Source organism: Pholcus phalangioides, unplaced genomic scaffold (genome assembly GCF_987345545.1).
Source record: "Pholcus phalangioides strain wild (caught in Gottingen) unplaced genomic scaffold, Ppha-v1.0 ptg000007l_1, whole genome shotgun sequence".
Lineage (NCBI taxonomy): Eukaryota > Metazoa > Arthropoda > Arachnida > Araneae > Pholcidae > Pholcus > Pholcus phalangioides.
In genome coordinates this window covers 17,858,690-17,876,976 of record NW_028301600.1, presented here as the reverse complement: position 1 = coordinate 17,876,976, position 18,287 = coordinate 17,858,690, and the positions used below count along the sequence as shown (strand labels likewise).

At 36.6% G+C, this 18,287-nt stretch overlaps 1 protein-coding gene across 2 annotated transcripts in view; it reads right to left on the bottom strand.

Annotated features, from left to right (window-relative positions):
• The window catches only part of Awh (LIM/homeobox protein arrowhead), a 91,923-nt gene extending 83,552 nt beyond the window's left edge, over positions 1–8,371 (bottom strand). For both annotated transcript variants that reach the window (XM_089232763.1, XM_089232762.1), the window contains exon 1: positions 8,275–8,371. In XM_089232763.1, the coding sequence (XP_089088889.1) occupies positions 8,275–8,334 (60 nt within the window). In that variant the 5' untranslated portion in view covers positions 8,335–8,371. The remainder of the gene's footprint in view (positions 1–8,274) is intronic.
• Between the last annotated feature and the right edge of the window lie 9,916 nt (positions 8,372–18,287).

The window sequence follows — 18,287 nt, the reverse complement described above, 5'->3', positions numbered from 1 at the left end:
AATCCTAGGCACCAGGCCACCATAACGACTAAAAAATTGGTATTGCGCCTAAAATTTTCTATATGTGAGTGCAAATTGGAGTCTAAAGGATCTATCAAGTTCCGGAAAAAGAGAAAAAATTAGATAGGACCGCCTTTTTTTTGAGCAAGAACCGTGCTTGGCTCCTAAGAAATTTGGCTGGTGCCTTACTATTTTCCGATTTATCAAACCCTGGCCATTTAGCATAGACTTACTCCTCCTGCGTCTCTCGGATTAGTATGAAGTCAAGTCAAAGACAAAATAGAATCATCTCCTTTCACCAAAAAATGGCCCTTAAAGAAAAAAGCTGGACACACGTGGCTCTTTTATGGAGTGAAACTTAATATTAGGTCGGAAGAGAAAAATTCCGAGCTAGAAAAAAGCGGTCCTAAGGAGAGGTTTTATTGTATATCCACAGAAAATGGCTTAATATATTGTAGAAAGTTTTTCTACCTATTGAATCGATTATACGGTGAAACTTCTGTGAGACGGCCACCCTACATTTCTAAAAAAAATTGTCTCTTCGGAGAGGTAGCCTCTTAATAGAGGTGAACTAGGAGAAAACTCCGGACAAGTCAAAATTTTCTTATAAGTAAGAGACCCTAAAGGAGTTCGATGAATGATCCAATGATGCACATTTGAAATTCTCAATCACAGAATCAGTCTCTCAGTCCAATATTATCAATGCATAATTAACAATCCATTAGTTAGCCATATGAATTTGGATTATAATTTTATACTTCTAGTTATTCCAAACCAGCTTCGAGCACCGGTCTTCTTGAACTCAATAGGGGTGGGGAGGGGTCCAGTAGGGCAACGACATCTAATCTGATGCTATATCATCAAGCGGCTGTCACTGTTGTCAAAGTCCAAGTACCCGAGTGATGATCAACTAGATTACAGCTGAGACAATGTTTTCTATTTCGCATGGTTATTCGTGACTGCTGTTTGAACTTGGTGACTTAGTCTCAGATCACAGTATAATTAGCATTCCACTAAAAATTATTGCTATCGGAAATGGATCTAAGAAGATTCAAAGTAGCCTGGAAGCGACAAATAAAAAGGATGAATCTATCCGTGTAACAAGTTACGTGAGATTCGAGTTCACGCTATCGATGTCTTTTACATTGCCGTAATTAAATTTGTGTACTATATACTGGTAAGAATGAGGTAAAGTTGAAAAATATTTTAATCTAATGATTTTTCTCTTCCCTATTCCAAGAATCGAAAGTCTTAGAAATTCCATATAAATTCTTATGTTTTCTCTCCAATCAGCGAAGTTTAAATTGAATTTGGTTTCCGTGTCGCACCGTTTATTTGTTGTAGTGCAAACGAATGGGAAGGTTCTTCGGTGTTATTAGATTTTCAATCGTGTCCTCCTTTTCCCTCGGAGCAGCGTTTCGGATTGTAAGGATGCTTCATAATTTTACATGGAATTTACGAATTCCATTCCAAGATCTTAGAAAATTCAAGTTGTTCAAAATTCTCTCTCTCGAACAATACACAAAACGAATAAAACTATTTCGGTTACGTTCAGTTTTGGAATGGAATGGAATTTCTGTTATTCAACGCGGTGATTAAAATATTCTTATTTTAAACCAAAATAGATAAAACTGGTCTCTCTAAAGTAATTTATTAAAATACATATAACGTGAATTCAAGAAATTCATAAAATCACTATTGTACTACCTTTAATGATTTTTGAATGAACTTGATTGAAATTTATTTCTCGTACCTATGTGAATAGGAATAACAAATATAATTTATGACGCATTTAATTTTTTGATTACAATTTTCTCAATGACATTTTTTTCTGTTAGAAATTTATGTTTTTTCGTTCGGAGATGGGTCTGGAAATGAAGATCTTTTTAGGTTAATTTCTTTTCTTACCGGAAACACCAGACAGTCCTTTTTAAGCCAATGCGGAAAAGAACGGAAGCTGTTGCAAAAGTCAGTTACATTATTAAGGAGTCATATCCTTGACAGCTCTGTTGTATGTCACCCTAGTTGAGTGGGTGTACCTCTTTCATCATTTTTTTTTGTTTTTTAGTTTCGAACCTGGTTCTTATGAGGAGTTCAAGTGTCTTGGCCTGTCATGGAATCTTCTTTTTTGAGAGTTATAAAAGTACCAAAGTGAAGGGAACCTTATACTGTCACAACAAGACTTATTTTTACAAAAAGGCTCTCTTCCTCTCCACACATATACATAATCTTCCGTCTCCAATATTTGCTACTTGTCTTACCGGTATTGTCGTATAATCGGTATATCAATTAGTAAAAATAAGGAATGGATTGTGATGGCTATAGTTCTCACAGTGGGTGCAGAAAATGTCATAAAATAGCTTGTAAAATACTCATTATAGAAACTATCGCATACACGTTGGTATTAAAATAACTATTGAAGTGTATGCGAATAGCTGACGTGAAGAATGTAATATGTCGTCTCCTTGGTGTAAAACTTTTTTGAGACGAACCTTCATGTTTCAACCATTTTACGGCACTAGTCCTCTACTAATCCACGGAAAAGAATCACGATGGTCACTTGTAGTTGCTTTTCTGATTTCTACTCGTAAAATTTCTCTTTTAGATATCTCAGAAGAAGAAGCCACAGAAATTAATATCCGGACTGTTTGATGTCCACTTTCACCACCCTGAAAATGCTCTGGAAATTAATTGGGAATTACTGCATAGCCGAAAATACTGTGCAAGAAATCGAGAAAACCTTCTGACCTCTCATACAGGAGCGATGCAGCAAAGGAAACCGAATTTATCTTGATTTAGGGTGCGAACTTGGTGCACGCTGGTTTCCGAATCTGTGAACCCGCACCATTTCGGATTGGTTAAAAAACCTGAAATTCAAGTTTTAACCAATCCGTAATGGAGTGGATTTGCAGAATCGTAAACCAACGTGCACAATGTTCGTATCATCGAGATATCTTTCAGTCCGGATATTTTGGCAGCGTTTGGAAAATATCTCTAATACAGCAATGTAATATCTCTAATACAGCACGCGCGATAATTAATTTCCTGCACTAGCATTTTGTGACAAGTGTGGTGTTCAGTTGATTTCCACTGCGCTTTTGGGACAGTTCGATGTGGCTATCACACAGTCTGAATATCAGTCTGTGCGACTTCACCTAAAGGAGAATGGCACCTGTATAAATCAGAAAAGGTAGACCAACTGTGCAGCTGCTAGAGGCAATCGTGAATATTTGGAAAGCAGAAAAAACAGTCCTACTACAACTGCTAGTAGCAATCGTGAACGTTTTTAAAACAAGAAGAGGTAGATCTACTATGCATCTACTAGCAGCAATAGTGAACATTTGGAAACCAGAAAAGGTAGATCTACTCCAGCTGCTAGCGGCAATCGCGAATATTTTTCAGGGACCGTCCTGCATTTATTCCCGTATCTATCCCTTAAGTGGTTTCAAATACGAAGATTTGTCTTCAAGAGCAAGTATGAGACATTTCGTATGATAATTATTTCATAAGATATTTTTGCGTGCACCGCCTTAAGAATATTCGAAAATTAAAAACAAAAACCGATAGAACGCGCAATATTTCACAAAATATAATGACCCATCAAACCATGCTACAGAGATTAAGCTAATAATTTTTATCCAGTTTCGTGTAAAGCACGCCTAACATACACACACCTGTTCCAATGAGTAGGCCCAACGTCAAGAAAGGAAAAAAAAAGAAAAAAAGAATCTCAGCAGTCAAAACAATTAGTTAAAAATTCCCGTGCTGTTCTGAAAACCTACCTCCATGGTTAATAAGATGTCAGCGAAGAAAAAAGAAACGCGTTGCCCCCTAAAGCGATGATGAGACGACAGCTTTTTAAGAATATATGACCATTTCTGCGTCAAGGTAAGAAAAATCTTGGTCCGCCTCGCTTATTTATATCCTTATAACCTGAATTTATCCTTAAAAAAATTTATTAATCATTATCCTGTTACATTAGTAACTTTGATATGCGTCTCTTTTTCTTATATCCTATATAAAAAACAGTAAAGAATATTTCCATATTATACAGGTTTTGCGCAGTCTTTAGAAAGTGTTAATCTTTAAAGTGACTTAAAAAGAAAAACGAAAGATGATAACTTAAGATTAAAAAGCTTTAAAGTTGAGATAGTTTTTTTTTTTTACATGAGGGCAGGGCACCACAAATTTCATGGCATGTTCTATAATTTTTGTTCGCTTCGGAGTAACTCGATTTTTTTTTCTCATTTAAGTACAGGCTTATATATCTAGAATTGCCTTTTCCCCAGCAAAGTGTCATGCGTGGCTATTAAAGACCAATAAAATACATCTATATACATGGCATTAAAACGAGAAACCTGATCGTTTCGGTTATCAGGAATGGGTTATTACATGTTTTAGTTATTCGTTTTACCCGTTCTAGGTTTAAGTGGTAAGTCCGTGCAAGTTGGTAAGTCAAGAATAATTCGTTTGACTTTCTTCACACGATGGTAATTTTATGTATAGACCTATACGAGGATGGATTCGACCGGAACCTATGAATCCGGAAGGGTGCTTAAAAGCTTTCATGTGAGATCTGGGAAGCGAACCCAAACCCGTCGAACCAGAGATTGGCGAACTAACCTCACGGCTTTTAGCCGACCCAACAACCTTTCTTGTCTTTTTAATTTCTTGATTTTCTTTTTGACGTGAATACGTCTTTTAAATCATCTGACGATACTGGGTGCATTCGCAAAAAGGTGCGTAACGAAATTATTTAAATGCCCGTATATCTCACGAAATATTCAGAATATATTTTTTAGAGTCTACAGGTAGATCTCTTTACGACAAATCCAAAGCTACCACGTTGGTTCTAATACCTCTTCCGGTTTAGGCACCAGGTTTTGTGTCATATCTCGGGAGGCTTATATAGAAGCATATGCAATGCAAATAAAAGCTAATGGTGTCATCTGATAGGCATTTTTCAGGAAAATCCAATGATGCTACTATGGTTTTAATACCTCTTCTGGTCTGGGCACCAGGTTCACTGCCCGCTTTCGTAACGAAAGAGTTTCCCGTACATCTCGAGATGTTCGCAATGCCAATAAAAGACAATGGTATCGACTGTGTGTGTGTGTGTGTATTAGCTATTTCAAAGACAAATCTGATGATACCATACAAACTTTAGTATGTCTTCCGGTCTGGGAGCCAAGCACACGCCCCGCATTCGTAACGAAATTGTTTTACACTATATATCGAGAAGTTCGTGATTCAAATAGACAACATTGGTATCGTCTGTTATCTATTCGAAAGACAATCAGATGATAAAAGTTTCATTATGTCAGTAGGTCTACCCAAGGACGGAACTAGAGGGGGCGGGGGACAACTGCCCGGGGCGGAAAAATTTAGGGGCGGCAGTGTTAGGTGGGAACAAAGAATACCGCCATATAAAATTATCTATTATTTATATATGTATATTTTTAAATTATTTATTTATGTAATTGTGTGTTTTCGGTCTAAAAATTCTGAAATTAACCCAGAAATGAGCATTTAAATTTTGGTAAGCTGGTAATTTGATAGCTCCACAGAAGAAAATGAGAGGTAATTACTTTCGAATTGTTCTTAACATTTCCTGTAATATTCTTATTCTGTAATTTCCTTCTGATAATCCCAAATATGATTATAAATCTGGCCTGTATGAATCTAATTATTGGCCGTGTTGTTTATCAAGTTGAGAAGTGAACAAGCCGAATTATATATTACTTGAGGCACTTCATCATCTTCAATAACCTGTTAAAATTAATTAAAATGCAATCTTATTTCTAATACTAGTTTAGATATTAATTAATTTAAGATAAGATAATTTACGATAATTTTTTTTATCTTTTTTAATGGGCATTTCTGAAAAGTTTATATTCTTTATCATTCTATTAGGTCAATCCTACGATATTGTCATATTAAACAGTGCATGATAGAAGACTTTAATAAATGATGAATTGGAATATGTTCCATTTCATTCAAATAATTTAAACTTGGGTATTTCTAGTTGAGAAAGAAATAGATATGTAAATACAAATTTTTTAAATCACTCATACAATTTCATATATGACAAAGTGTTTATTGTATGAAAAAGTTTCTGGTAAAATTTAAGCAGATGATTTAGCCTATAATAATAAAAAAAAAATTCTCGATTTTTGTATTAGAATAGAAATTTTTATCAAAGGGGGATTTTCGTGTTTTTAAAAAATTAGTAGGGTATGTTATATAACATACGAGAAATTAGAAAACCGTAACGATGAAATGTTATATGAAATTATACCAATTTTTCTAGTCATAGCTAGCTAGACAGCTGGATTCAACAATTTGCATTAAAAAATAATTAGAAGATTATTGAACGAATAATATCCAATGCAAAAAAAAATTTAAAAAGTTGGTCTAAAATCGGAAGTAATCAATATATTTTAGTAAATGCAATCAATATATGCAAAATAATAATAATAATAAATTAACAAATAAATGAAATTAATCCTTGAATTAGCCTTTAGTACAAGTTCATAAATTTTTCGAAAACTTAAAAAATATTTTTTCAGAGAATATTTTTTAGATTTAAAATTTCATTCAAATTTCTGCTGGCCTATCTATATTTTGAATGATTTTTCTTGGTTACACACTTCATAATTTTCGAACAGACATTACGGTTTCTGCGTAATTTTTAAAATAGTTTTTTAGGATATCTTATATGGAGAATTAATTATTTCTCTTTTTTTCTTTCTCGCAAAATTTATGCATTTCTTTTACATTTTTTTGTTATTTTGAGGATCAATAATATGTAATTGTGTGTGTTAATATTCATTATAAATTTTCATTGTATCAACCAGTATCTTGATTCCTTGGCTGATTTTTTCCTCGTCTTTTATTTTTTGTAACAAATGAAATAAATAAAATTATTTGAATTGATTAACGTGCAGAAAATTGAAAATACATCATGAATGATGAATATTGAAATAGCAGTTCATAAAAAATAATTGACAGAAAGCTTTGAAAAACGAATTTTTACACATGGAAATATAGATGTTTGTAGAATGATAGATAGAGAGATATATAATTATTTCGCGATTTAACAAATATTTATCGTTTCGTATTAATGGAGAAAAAATCTACAAGGTGCGTCCCATAAGAACTTTAAAACTATAAAATCATAAAAGAAATAAGAAATATAGGTAGGTGTACAGAAAAAAGTGATTTACTTTTTTTCAAAGTATCTTCGCTTAGATGATATGCGATGCTCCCATCGTTCAATCCATTTTTCAAAGCAAGTAGAGAAAGCTTTTTCTGGAATATGTCTCAGTGAAACCTACTATAATCTCCCACGGAAACTTCCTTCAACATCGAGAACACTCAGAAATCGCAAAGATCCGGACTGTAAGAAGGTTGAGGCATGATTTTAATATTGCATTTACATATTATGTTTCAGTTGTTAAAAGAAGAGAAAGCGTTGTGAATTGGTGTAAATTTCAGCTGTAAAGGGGTCCACTGAGGCAGCTTCCAGAAAAAGCCTTCTCTACTTGCGTCGAAAAGTGGATTGAACGATGGGATCATTGCATATCATCTGAAAGAAGATAATTTGGAAAATAATACATTTTTGCTGTAGTTAAATTTCTCGATTTTTTATTATTTTACTCTAAGTTCTTATGGAACACCGTACAGTTCTTTTATTTTTTTGAATTAGAGAGAGGAGTCTTTTTCTTGGCAAGAGCTAGATAAGGCTCTTTCTCGAAGCTGCCTCAGTGAACCCTGCGCAACTAAAATTTCCACCAGTTCATAACGCTTTCTCAATATGTGTGCTGCCACAAACTTTTCAAAGCTGAAACATAATATGCAAATGCAATATTAAAATCATGCCACAACCTTCTTACAGTCCGGATATTACACCATACGATTTCGTGCTGTTCTCGACATTCAAGGAGGGTTCCGTGATAGAGTTATGTTATTTCAGCTGGTACACTCCGAGACAACTTCCAGAAAAACCCTTCTAATACCTTCTACTAATCTACTTGTTTTGAAAAGTGTATTGAATGATGGGACCACATTGCATATCATCTGACAAAAGATACTTTGAAAAATAATAAATTATTTTTTGCTGAACCTACATTTTTTGATATTGCATAATTTTGCTCGAACTTTTTATGAAATGCAACTTGTATGAACATTAAAAGGGACACATTGATAGATCTATAATCAAAATTATTATTTTTTAAATTAGTCAGAAAAAAAGCATAATTTTCAAAATCTTACCTTCATGATGCTGACGGTAACTTGATCATTTTCGGGCGGTAGGATCCCTTCGGACAGCATCGCCAGTCCAACCGGGCCACCGACAGATAGCCACACGTCAGTTGTATTTCGAATGCGGTTCCCCATCCGCCCTATTCCTTACGGGTGAAAAAGAGGCGGAACCGCGACATCTGAATTGGTTAGTTTACACGCCAATCATAACTTGCTCGGCCCGCCCCCTTTACGCTTTCCGCCAATCACGAATCGGATTCCCGCTTCACCTCCTATCAAGGGACCTCCCCTCTTTCCCTTCCATCTCGCGGCAATTCTTGAAATGGTTGGTTCGCAATAGTTTGCGCCTTGTACACAATAAGATCGAGGGAAAAGAGCGAATATATATGTATAAGAAAGAATGCTTTTTGGACGAATATGAATATATTACCTGTCTTAACAATATGCTTTATCATTCATAAGATTTGATGCCGGTAATCGTGTTAACAATCGCGGCGGCATGGAATTCCAACGAATAGACTCTGCAGTGCCTAAAGTACACTCATTTGATTTGACTCCGAAGTTAGTGAGGCGCGAATAAAAGAATTCAAAGAATTCAATTTCTTTTCTATTCCTAGACACACTAGAGAGACTTCAAAGAATCTAGAAAAAAAAAAAAAGATAGCAATAATAAAAAATAATGCATCGCTTTTAATCAATTCCCGATTCTAATTAATTTTATTTTGTAGTATTTGATATAAATATTTCAAAGAATTAGCAATGCACATAAAAATTATGGATTTGCTTAAATAAAATTTAAACTCGTGTTCAAGTTTATCCGATATTCTTATTCACAACAACCCATTAGAGAATACATCTGATTATATAATGGAATTTTCATCATTATTCTTAGATGTCTCTGATATTCGCTTGATTTTTAAAATTTTTTATATTTCACATTAGAGAAATGTAGAAATTTCGCTGGAATTTTGACGAAATATCATAAAAAATACGATAGTTATATTAATGTAATAAAAAGAAAGTATGATATTCGATGATGTTAACAAAGGTAAAATAGTAAAATATGCCTAATACGCATTTGCATACATTGTATATTTTTCTATGTTATAGGAATATTTATTTTATTACTCAACGAATTTTAAATAATTTCTTATTTTAACTATTTTCTTTTAGTTACTAGTTAGTTACTTTTTAGTTACTTTTCTACACTAGTAGTGCTTAGTTAGTTTCTGAAATGACCGGAAATTCGCTTTCCGTGCAATTTCTTAAGCCTACGGAGTAGCCAACATTACAGAAGTTTAGTCGATTCCAGATAATAAGATACGCAAATATCAAATGTAAATAGGCCATAATGATGATGACGTCCAGTGGATGGACCCCACAAGGGGTAGGCTCAGTGCCGCAACTAGGCTGGTGCAACCGCACAGGGCCCACGAATGGTCTAGAAGGGGCCTAAATGCAAATTCTTGCACAAGAATGGCTAGTTACAGCATCAGCATTGGGTAGGCTGACAGAGTTCTACTCCCCTTGGAGTTTACCTGATACGCTTTTTAATTTCTACACTGTAAATTTGCTACAGAATCAATATATTACGGGTAAAATGAAAGTCTTGGCCTTGAGACCAAGGGTGCTCAATTTTTTTGGATAGTGCGGACCATTTCATTGGTTTGAATGCATATCGCGGTTCTTCAAATGCGTCTTTCACACGTTTTCTGCTCCTTAACCACATGTGGCTCACAGAACGTGATACTGTGAAACACATGTGGTTCACGGGACAAGGAACGTTTTAAATGTGACACCGCGGGCCTTTGGATATGTCTTTGAATGTGGCCGCGATCACTTAAGTGATCTGGGACCACGTAACAGGTTACTTATGTTATCTGTAGATGTGTCGCGGGCTTCTTTAAGTGATGTGGAATTGTGACAAAGGTCATGTAACTGATCTGGAAATATGTCGCAGGCCGATTAAGTGATCTGGAAAGGGCATTCACTGCGAAAGGCCGCGTTGTGGTATAATCACTGTTTAACCAAACAAATACTTATACAGGGCCGGAACTAGAGGGAAGAACTGCCCTGGGCGGAAAAATTTTGGGGGCGTCAGTTTTAGGTGGGAACGAAGAACACCGTGTTATAAAATTATCGAATTTTAAAGTTGTGAAGGCGGGAAAAGTCCTAGTTACGGCCCTGACTTATATGAACGATGGTTTAGTTCATTTCCAAAAAGATAGGTTGACCCCACGTTGGGAACCATACATGATTAGCCCGTGGCCCAGGAAGCTAAGTCTAATACATTCTTGATGAATATATCAGTTGTAGGAAAGTAAGCATATAAAAATTGGTGGCAGATCTACATATTTTAAGATTCTCTGTAAGTTAAAATATAATGTGGGGGGGAAGGGAGGGAAATACATTTTCAAATAAAAATGGTGATCTAAATCAGGTCAATTTTTACGAGTACCCCTACCAGGTTAAAAATGTCTGCTTGCCAATTTGTGTATGCTTACTCTCAAAATTTTTAATCAGAACCCATTTTCATGAGGGTCCTCTGCACTTGAGGCCATCAGGCCGTGCCATGGCCGTGCCACGGCTCTTTTAAGAGTAGGCCCATGCCTCTTAAAAGATGCACTGGTTTTCCCGTCCATTGAGACACCACTGATCCTTTCCGTATTTTGAAATTCCCACTGTGGTATTCGATATGAAATCCGTGGTGTTTGGTCAAAACATATCTCCAAAAAATGGCTTTTTGATCTAAAAGTAAGTCTTGCTGATTATAACTAATTAGAAATGAGATAAATGCACAAATACGTGCGTACGGCTAAACATCATGCTGATGTATGATATTTTCATTTGTATTTGTGGGTATGCTTTATTTTTGATTTTTAAATGACATTGAGGAAATGCTTATATTTCAAAAATATGGTTTTGGAGTTATCATGTTCTGACCAAATACCACAAAATTTTGCTGCATTTAATTTCATTGTGGCATGCAAATAATTAAAATGTCCACTCAAGTGGTCTTCAGATAGTTAAAAAAATTAGTCAAGTGACCGCAAAACCGGTCAAAAATACATTAAGTGGCCTGTGTTCTCATCAAAAAAGTTGAACACTCCTACCTCAGACAAACCAATATAGCCACAGGAAGCATTGCCAATAAACCTCGATTATGGGCAATCTGTTGACGTCCAGAATTTATCCCAACTACTGACCAAAACCATCGTTTGCTTTCGGACATATAAAAAAAATTTACTGCCCGTTTTACCAATGCCACGTATACCTACTACTGTACAAAACTGCGCTCTTGTTCACTAGAAGAGTGTCCTACACAGTTTTCCCGCACTAAAGCGCGTACAAAAGCAACTATTGTGAAAGGAGACGCCAGGAAAAAAAACAGGAATGGAGCTTGACTTATTGCGAGACATGGGCGCTGAAGACGCTACTACAGTACAGTACCACAGTACCACCATTTGATAGACTTCCTACAATAGGCGATACACGGGTGAGCAAGTTCGATGGATCGTAACGAACTCTCTCTTTCTCTCTCTCCCTATTCTGTATAATATACAGTATGTCCGCTTTTTCATAGTTATATGGTACGTACTCCCCCCCCCCCCGCCCCATGTACAGTACAGTACTTGGTTCCAGTCGTTCTATATCTAGGGGCGGACGCGGTGACGCGGAACTGTTGACGGTGTACCGCACAATACCTATCCCTGTCATCTCTCCCGGTCTCGGTCTATACCGAACGTGGTAATATGTACTGTAATTTTTTTTGCTGTGCGCAGTACAGTATATATTTCTTTCTATTCCCGCCCTTCAGAAACTTTTTCAGTGGCCGATTCTTCTCAGTGGACTGTCTCTCTCTCTCTCTCTTTGACTTTACTCCGTTCATTTTCATTGCGAATCAACCACTCCTCCTTAGACCTCAGATGTCGGATACTTTTGCTGACTATGTACTTGCCCTGCAAAAAGATACTTCATTTTTTTACTGCCACTATATTTCCCACAAACGATCGAGACACTTTATAGTCACAATTTTTTTTTTGATTTGGGGTAAAAAGAAACGTTTCACAGAGAAAATTATTTGTCACCTAAAATAACTCTCCCATATCCAGTCAAAAGTACAGTATTAACAAAAAAAAAAGTTCAAAAATATGAACTTTGTTGGGGGATTGACGTTATTGTGAATTTTTTTTTGGGGAGGGTAAAATACTCTGTATTGTGCTGCTTAACATATCATTTTACATATGTACGCATTGGATAGTCGACGTTTATGCCGCAAAATACACGAAATATGCGTATAAATCTAATATTTCGTTTGTATCGGTACAATACTGTGTATTAAAATATATATAGGGTGTGGAAAAGAATGAAAAACCTGTGAAATCATTTAGATTGTCATGAGTACTGTTATGCAATCCCGATCTGTATGAGTACTGTTAGAATACCTAGAGTATTTACAATACCTAGAGCAGAGGTCTTCAACCTTTTTTTAGTCGCGAGCACTGTCTGTGTCCATCATCAAAAGAAGAGAACTCTTTTCGGCAATTTCGACGTACGAATGCATTAAATCAGGATGATTTCAATCGTAGAACGCAATTTGTACAAGGTGTTTAATTGGAACGTTGATCAAGTGCTCGCGAACACAAAATCAGACACGAGCATCGTGAACTTTAGGTGATACAGGGAGCACCGTGATGCTCGCGAGTAACGGCTTGAAGATGCCTGACCTAGAGTAATAGAATAATACCTAGAATAGAATAGAATAATTATCTAGAGTTATATAGAATACGTAGTTTCTAAAAAGTGTGATTTATGTACCTTTCATTTTCGTGATTTTAGCATGCAGTAAAAAACGCCGAACTATTTAATCTTAGTACTGTTACGATATCTTATGTTCTATATCAAGAGTGCCAAACCTTTTGGGGGTGCGGACCACTTCACTGATTAAAAAAAGCATCGCGGGCCATTTGAGTTATCTGGAAATATTCCTTGAGTCACTCAGGTGATCTTAAAGTGTGTTACGGGTTGCGTGAGTGATCAGGAGATGTGTGACGGGCAATTTTGATGACCTGGAAATGTGCCAAGAACTAAGTGATTTAACTTAGGTGATCTAGAAAAATGCAGCGGGATCCTTAACGGAATCATTCTAGTGATCTCAAAACTTGCCGCTGGCCACTCGAGTAATCGGGAAATGAGCCGGCCAGCCCACTTAAGTAGTCGACAAAAGTACCATACGAGCACCTTAAGTAATCCGAAGGTGTGCCTTGGGTCGCTCAAGTGATTTGAATATGTGCATTGGGGTCTGCTTAAGTAATTCGAATATTTGTTTTGGGTCGCTTAAGTGACCTGGATATACAGCTTGATTAATCTGTAAATGTGGCGTAAGCCACTAAAGTAGTTTGAAAATGTGCCACTAGCCACTTAAGTGAATGTTGTAAAAGTTTGTATTTTTTTTTTTTTTGACACAAAATAAAGTGTTCCAGACTCTGCCACGAAGCTGGGCTGGAAGAGATCTCGGCAACGGGATAAGTCCAGTGGCAAAGTTCTGGCGTTCATTCATTCATTCAGCCACTTAAGAGATTTAATAATTTTTCGTGGGCCACTTGAGTGGTTTGGCTATTTGTCGCGGGCCATGTAAGGTGACTCTGAGGACCACATTCGGCCAGCGGGTCATGTGTGTGTGGATTGAGCTTGTATATTCTATATACAATATAGTTCCTTTTGAATTTACATTACAAAATTATGCAAATACATATTTTTAAATATAGTATTACCTTTTTGTATTCTAACATAACATAAAAGAAACTCGAAAATTTCACCAAATCAATTTTTATAGATTTAAGTTCAAAATTAAAAAAAACATATACAATGGATCCCGCTTATAGCGTTGTTCAAAAAACCTTCATGGAAAAACGCTTTGAACGGGAAATTTCAATGAGTAATAGTTAGAGTTTAGACCATTACAATAAGTCGTACTAAGCTGGAAAATGTTATAAGTGGGAGCGTTATAAGCGGGATCGGCTGCATATGGATATAAAAAAAAGATACATTTATATGTATATATATATTCCACAGGTACACTCAAATTATTAACTAATGGGAAACTCATTTAATGTGAGAGTAACAATTATATTTGCATTCTCAGCAAGACTTTTAAGAGTGGTTACGTTTATTCTTAATATTTAAATTCTTATAAAATTAATTTTTCCATGAATTTTTGACGGTGCGAGGAAATTTCGCAATAGAGCTGAAGCTAAAGTTGTTCGCATCTATCAAATGAATGTCTATAAATTTTGTGTGGCGTTTACGTCATACGTGCTCAACCCGTGGTCCGCGACTTCAAACTTAATTTTGTAAAACTGCATTAAATGGCGCATTTCTTCATCACTTGAGGGACCTGTGAAACATTTAGAAATCACTCAAGTGACCCGTGGCATATGTACAATTCACTTGAGGGCTCCGCGGTACAGTTCTAGAGCACTTAAGCAGCCCACAGCACATTTTCAGATCAATTAAATGGCCTACGGCATGTTTCCAGTTCACTCAAATGACCCCACGGAATATTTACAGATCACTTAAGTGGTCCGAAACACATTTCAAACCACTTAAGTGACACCCACGGCACATTTACAGATCACCCTAGGGGCTGAGAAATAGTTCCAAAAAGCACTTAAGCAACCGTAGTGCAGCTGCACATCACTCAAGTGGCCCACGACACTGTTCGAGAACACCTGAGGTGCCCGCGGTTCAGTTCCACATCACTTGAGGTGCCCGCGGTTCAGATCCACATCACTTGAGGTGCCCGCGGTTCAGTTCCACATCACTTGAGGTGCCCGCGGTTCAGTTCCACATCACTTGAGGTGCCCGCGGTTCAGTTCCACATCACTTAAGTTTTCTGCGGCACATTCGCAGACTACTTAAGTGGCTCGCGACATGTTTTCTAACCAATGAAGTGGCCCGCGACACGTTTTCTAACCAATGAAGTGGCCCGCGACACGTTTTCTAACCAATGAAGTGGCCCGCGACACGTTTTCTAACCAATGAAGTGGCCCGCACTGTTCTGAAGGTTGAGCATCCTTGGTTTAGGTTAAGCTAGCATAGGGCCTACTCGTCAAGCTAGCAAATGCTACTATTCTAACCAGAAGTCCATTTCACTTATGGAACAGCTAACCACCTTGTCAGGGCGTTGCTGGGTATATATAAATTCTTCTCTCTCTTCATTAACCCTTCATTTAGCCCTGTTGCTCTCAAAAAAGCGACATGGTTTTCTGAGGGAAAAAGTCCTTATTTTATAGTCCTTAGTCTATATTTCCTTTTGCAAAGGAATTTTATATTTTTGAGCTTGTTTTAAAAATGAATATTGATGCATCCTAAACTTTCGATTTTTACTTGTGAGCTGTTTTCATGAAGTTTCTATAATTACCAGCAGAATGGCTCAAAGGTACGCCTGTCTCCTATTTATTGACAAGCCAAGTAAGAACGATTTTTGACACTCGCTTTTTAGAGGGAAAATGTGTGGAGGAGACGTTGTGCTGTGCATTCTTTAGCAATGATAGAAAAGTAAGTTGGCAAACAATAAATGACATTTTATACTATTCAAATCCATGTAAATCATATAAATACAGTGTGCTACCTGAAGTGCAACATCCCATATTTTGTTAAATATTGACAATAATTTTTTTTGTCATATAACAGCATTCGGGGGGTACGTCGTTTGCTTAATATATATAACTCTCAAAATTTTTCTCCTCTGGATATTTCAATGCTTGCCAATTAAAGGGTTAAATCCTGTTAGAATATATGGATGACAGGATATCGTCAGTTATAACTACGGCACTAAAATTTAAATGAAATTCTCCATTAGATGCAGGGCATAATGCGCATTCTGGGGGTCCCGGGGCATTTTCTTGGGGGGGGGGGGACCCTTGAGAGTGTTATTATTATGCAAAATGAGTGTAAATTTTTTATTGGATCCTATTCAATTCGGTGCCCAGCCGAGTTACGGCGTCATTAGATGATGGCAAAGGAACATTATAGACATTACTGCATGTAGGCTCTTAAGACTTGGAAACTTTTGTTTTTATAAGTTCCATATGAATTTTATCTGAGACTATATAGCGCTGAAACCAAAACTAAGCAGAAAATATTGGTCTCAATATATGATCACGTTATGCGCAATTTCTCTATTATTTTAATCATGGCTTGCATAAGAGAAGTTACGAAATTTAATAAATATATACAGTATATGCTTTTGGCCGTATAAAAAGTTAATTTTTATATTTTAGACATTGTGTAAAACTCCTTGGAATATGGATGACGTTAAATCTGAGTTCTACATGTTATTTTGATACTTTTTCTAACTGGAAGTATGGCAGTAAAATGTGGCAAGGAGAATTACAGAATCACCCTGCATATATTTGACATCCATACATTTTATGGGTGTTATTTTTTGATCCATCTCGTTGGGCAGTTTGCCTGTTGTGGCTGAACATTTCTAATCATAAAATTTAGGTAATGGGTAGGCCTACTGTATAAAAATAAAATTCGTCTATTTTTTGATACATATACAACCACTTTGAAAAAAGTATATAACATATATGGACGAATAATAATCCTTCGCCTGATATCATCACGAAAAAGGCAAATAAGACTGAAAAACCACGAATTCTTAACGCGTATCGACACAATATGGGTTCCGTCTTTAGAGGATGAATGTAACCACAATCATGCCACAATCAATCACCGGGGATCCCACTTAAGTTGGTAACCAAATCATGACTCCCGTTCCTCATCGGGAAAAATAAATAATGTAACAACCTTAAGTGGGATCCTCGTTCTGCGTGATTGTGTTTATATTCGTCCTCTGAAGACGACACCCATATTTTGTCGAAACGCGTTAGGAATTTGTGGTTTTTCGTTTTTCGTTGATTCCTTTTGTGATTGCAGGGTATTGAAACAGTGATCGAATACTTTTTTTTATCGAACGTATGTTTCTGATGATCAACGGTTCCATAGTTAAAAACGGTGTAGGCCTATATTAAGGGTGCTCACCTTCAGGAGAGTGCAAGCCACTTCATTGGTTTGACAACGTGTCGCGGGTCACTTAAGTGATCTGTAAATGTGCCCCAAGTCACTTGAGTAGTCTGGAAATGTGTCCCAGGTCACTTGACTCATAACCAGTCACAACAACATCAATATTTACTGGGTTCCTGGGTATGTTAGATTCCATGCAAATGAACTTGCAGGCCAAGAGCCCCAAATAGGCAGCGAATTTGAAGCTATCTGGACCTCAACCTTTCTATCCTGTTTCCATGTCAACCATAAAAAATGAAAAGCAATGGATAGAAAATAATCATTATCGGCGATGGAACTCAAGGTAGGACAGCAGACACGCCAAACTTGCCTTGGGAACCCAACCAAATATTGCGAAAAAAATTATTTCACTGTATAGGAAACAGCTCATCACTGGTCATGCAAACCTAGCGAAACATCTACACAACTGTGGCTACATAGATTCGTCTATCTGTCCTGTGTGCAGAGAAGACAAAACTCCACTTCACTATGTAGTACGTTGCCTTGCATTCTCTATCCTGAGAAGGAACTACGTGCTTTGGTGATCATCAGGTGATGGTAAGTGAAGTAGTAAATGCAGCCAGAATTTAGAACTTGGTAAATTTTCTTAATTATACTAAACACCTGAACTCATGGCGAGTTTCAATTCTCTGTTCTGATTCAAACTCTCATGTGTTATTTTTCAATAACAATGTTGAGTTTTCGGCCGTATCCCTAGAACAGTGGTTCTCAACCTTTACTGACTTGCGGAGCCCTTTTCAGCGTATAATTTCTATGGCGGAGCCCTGTTTATCTCGAGGAGCCCTTTTTTAGTATATTATTTATATGGCGGTACACCCTTTCGGCCTCTTTTTTTTTGGTTTTTTTTTAACCAAATTTATTGATTTATTTTATTATCCTCGAGTGGCCGTGGAGCTCCTGGGAAGTACACACGGAGCCCCAAGGTCGCC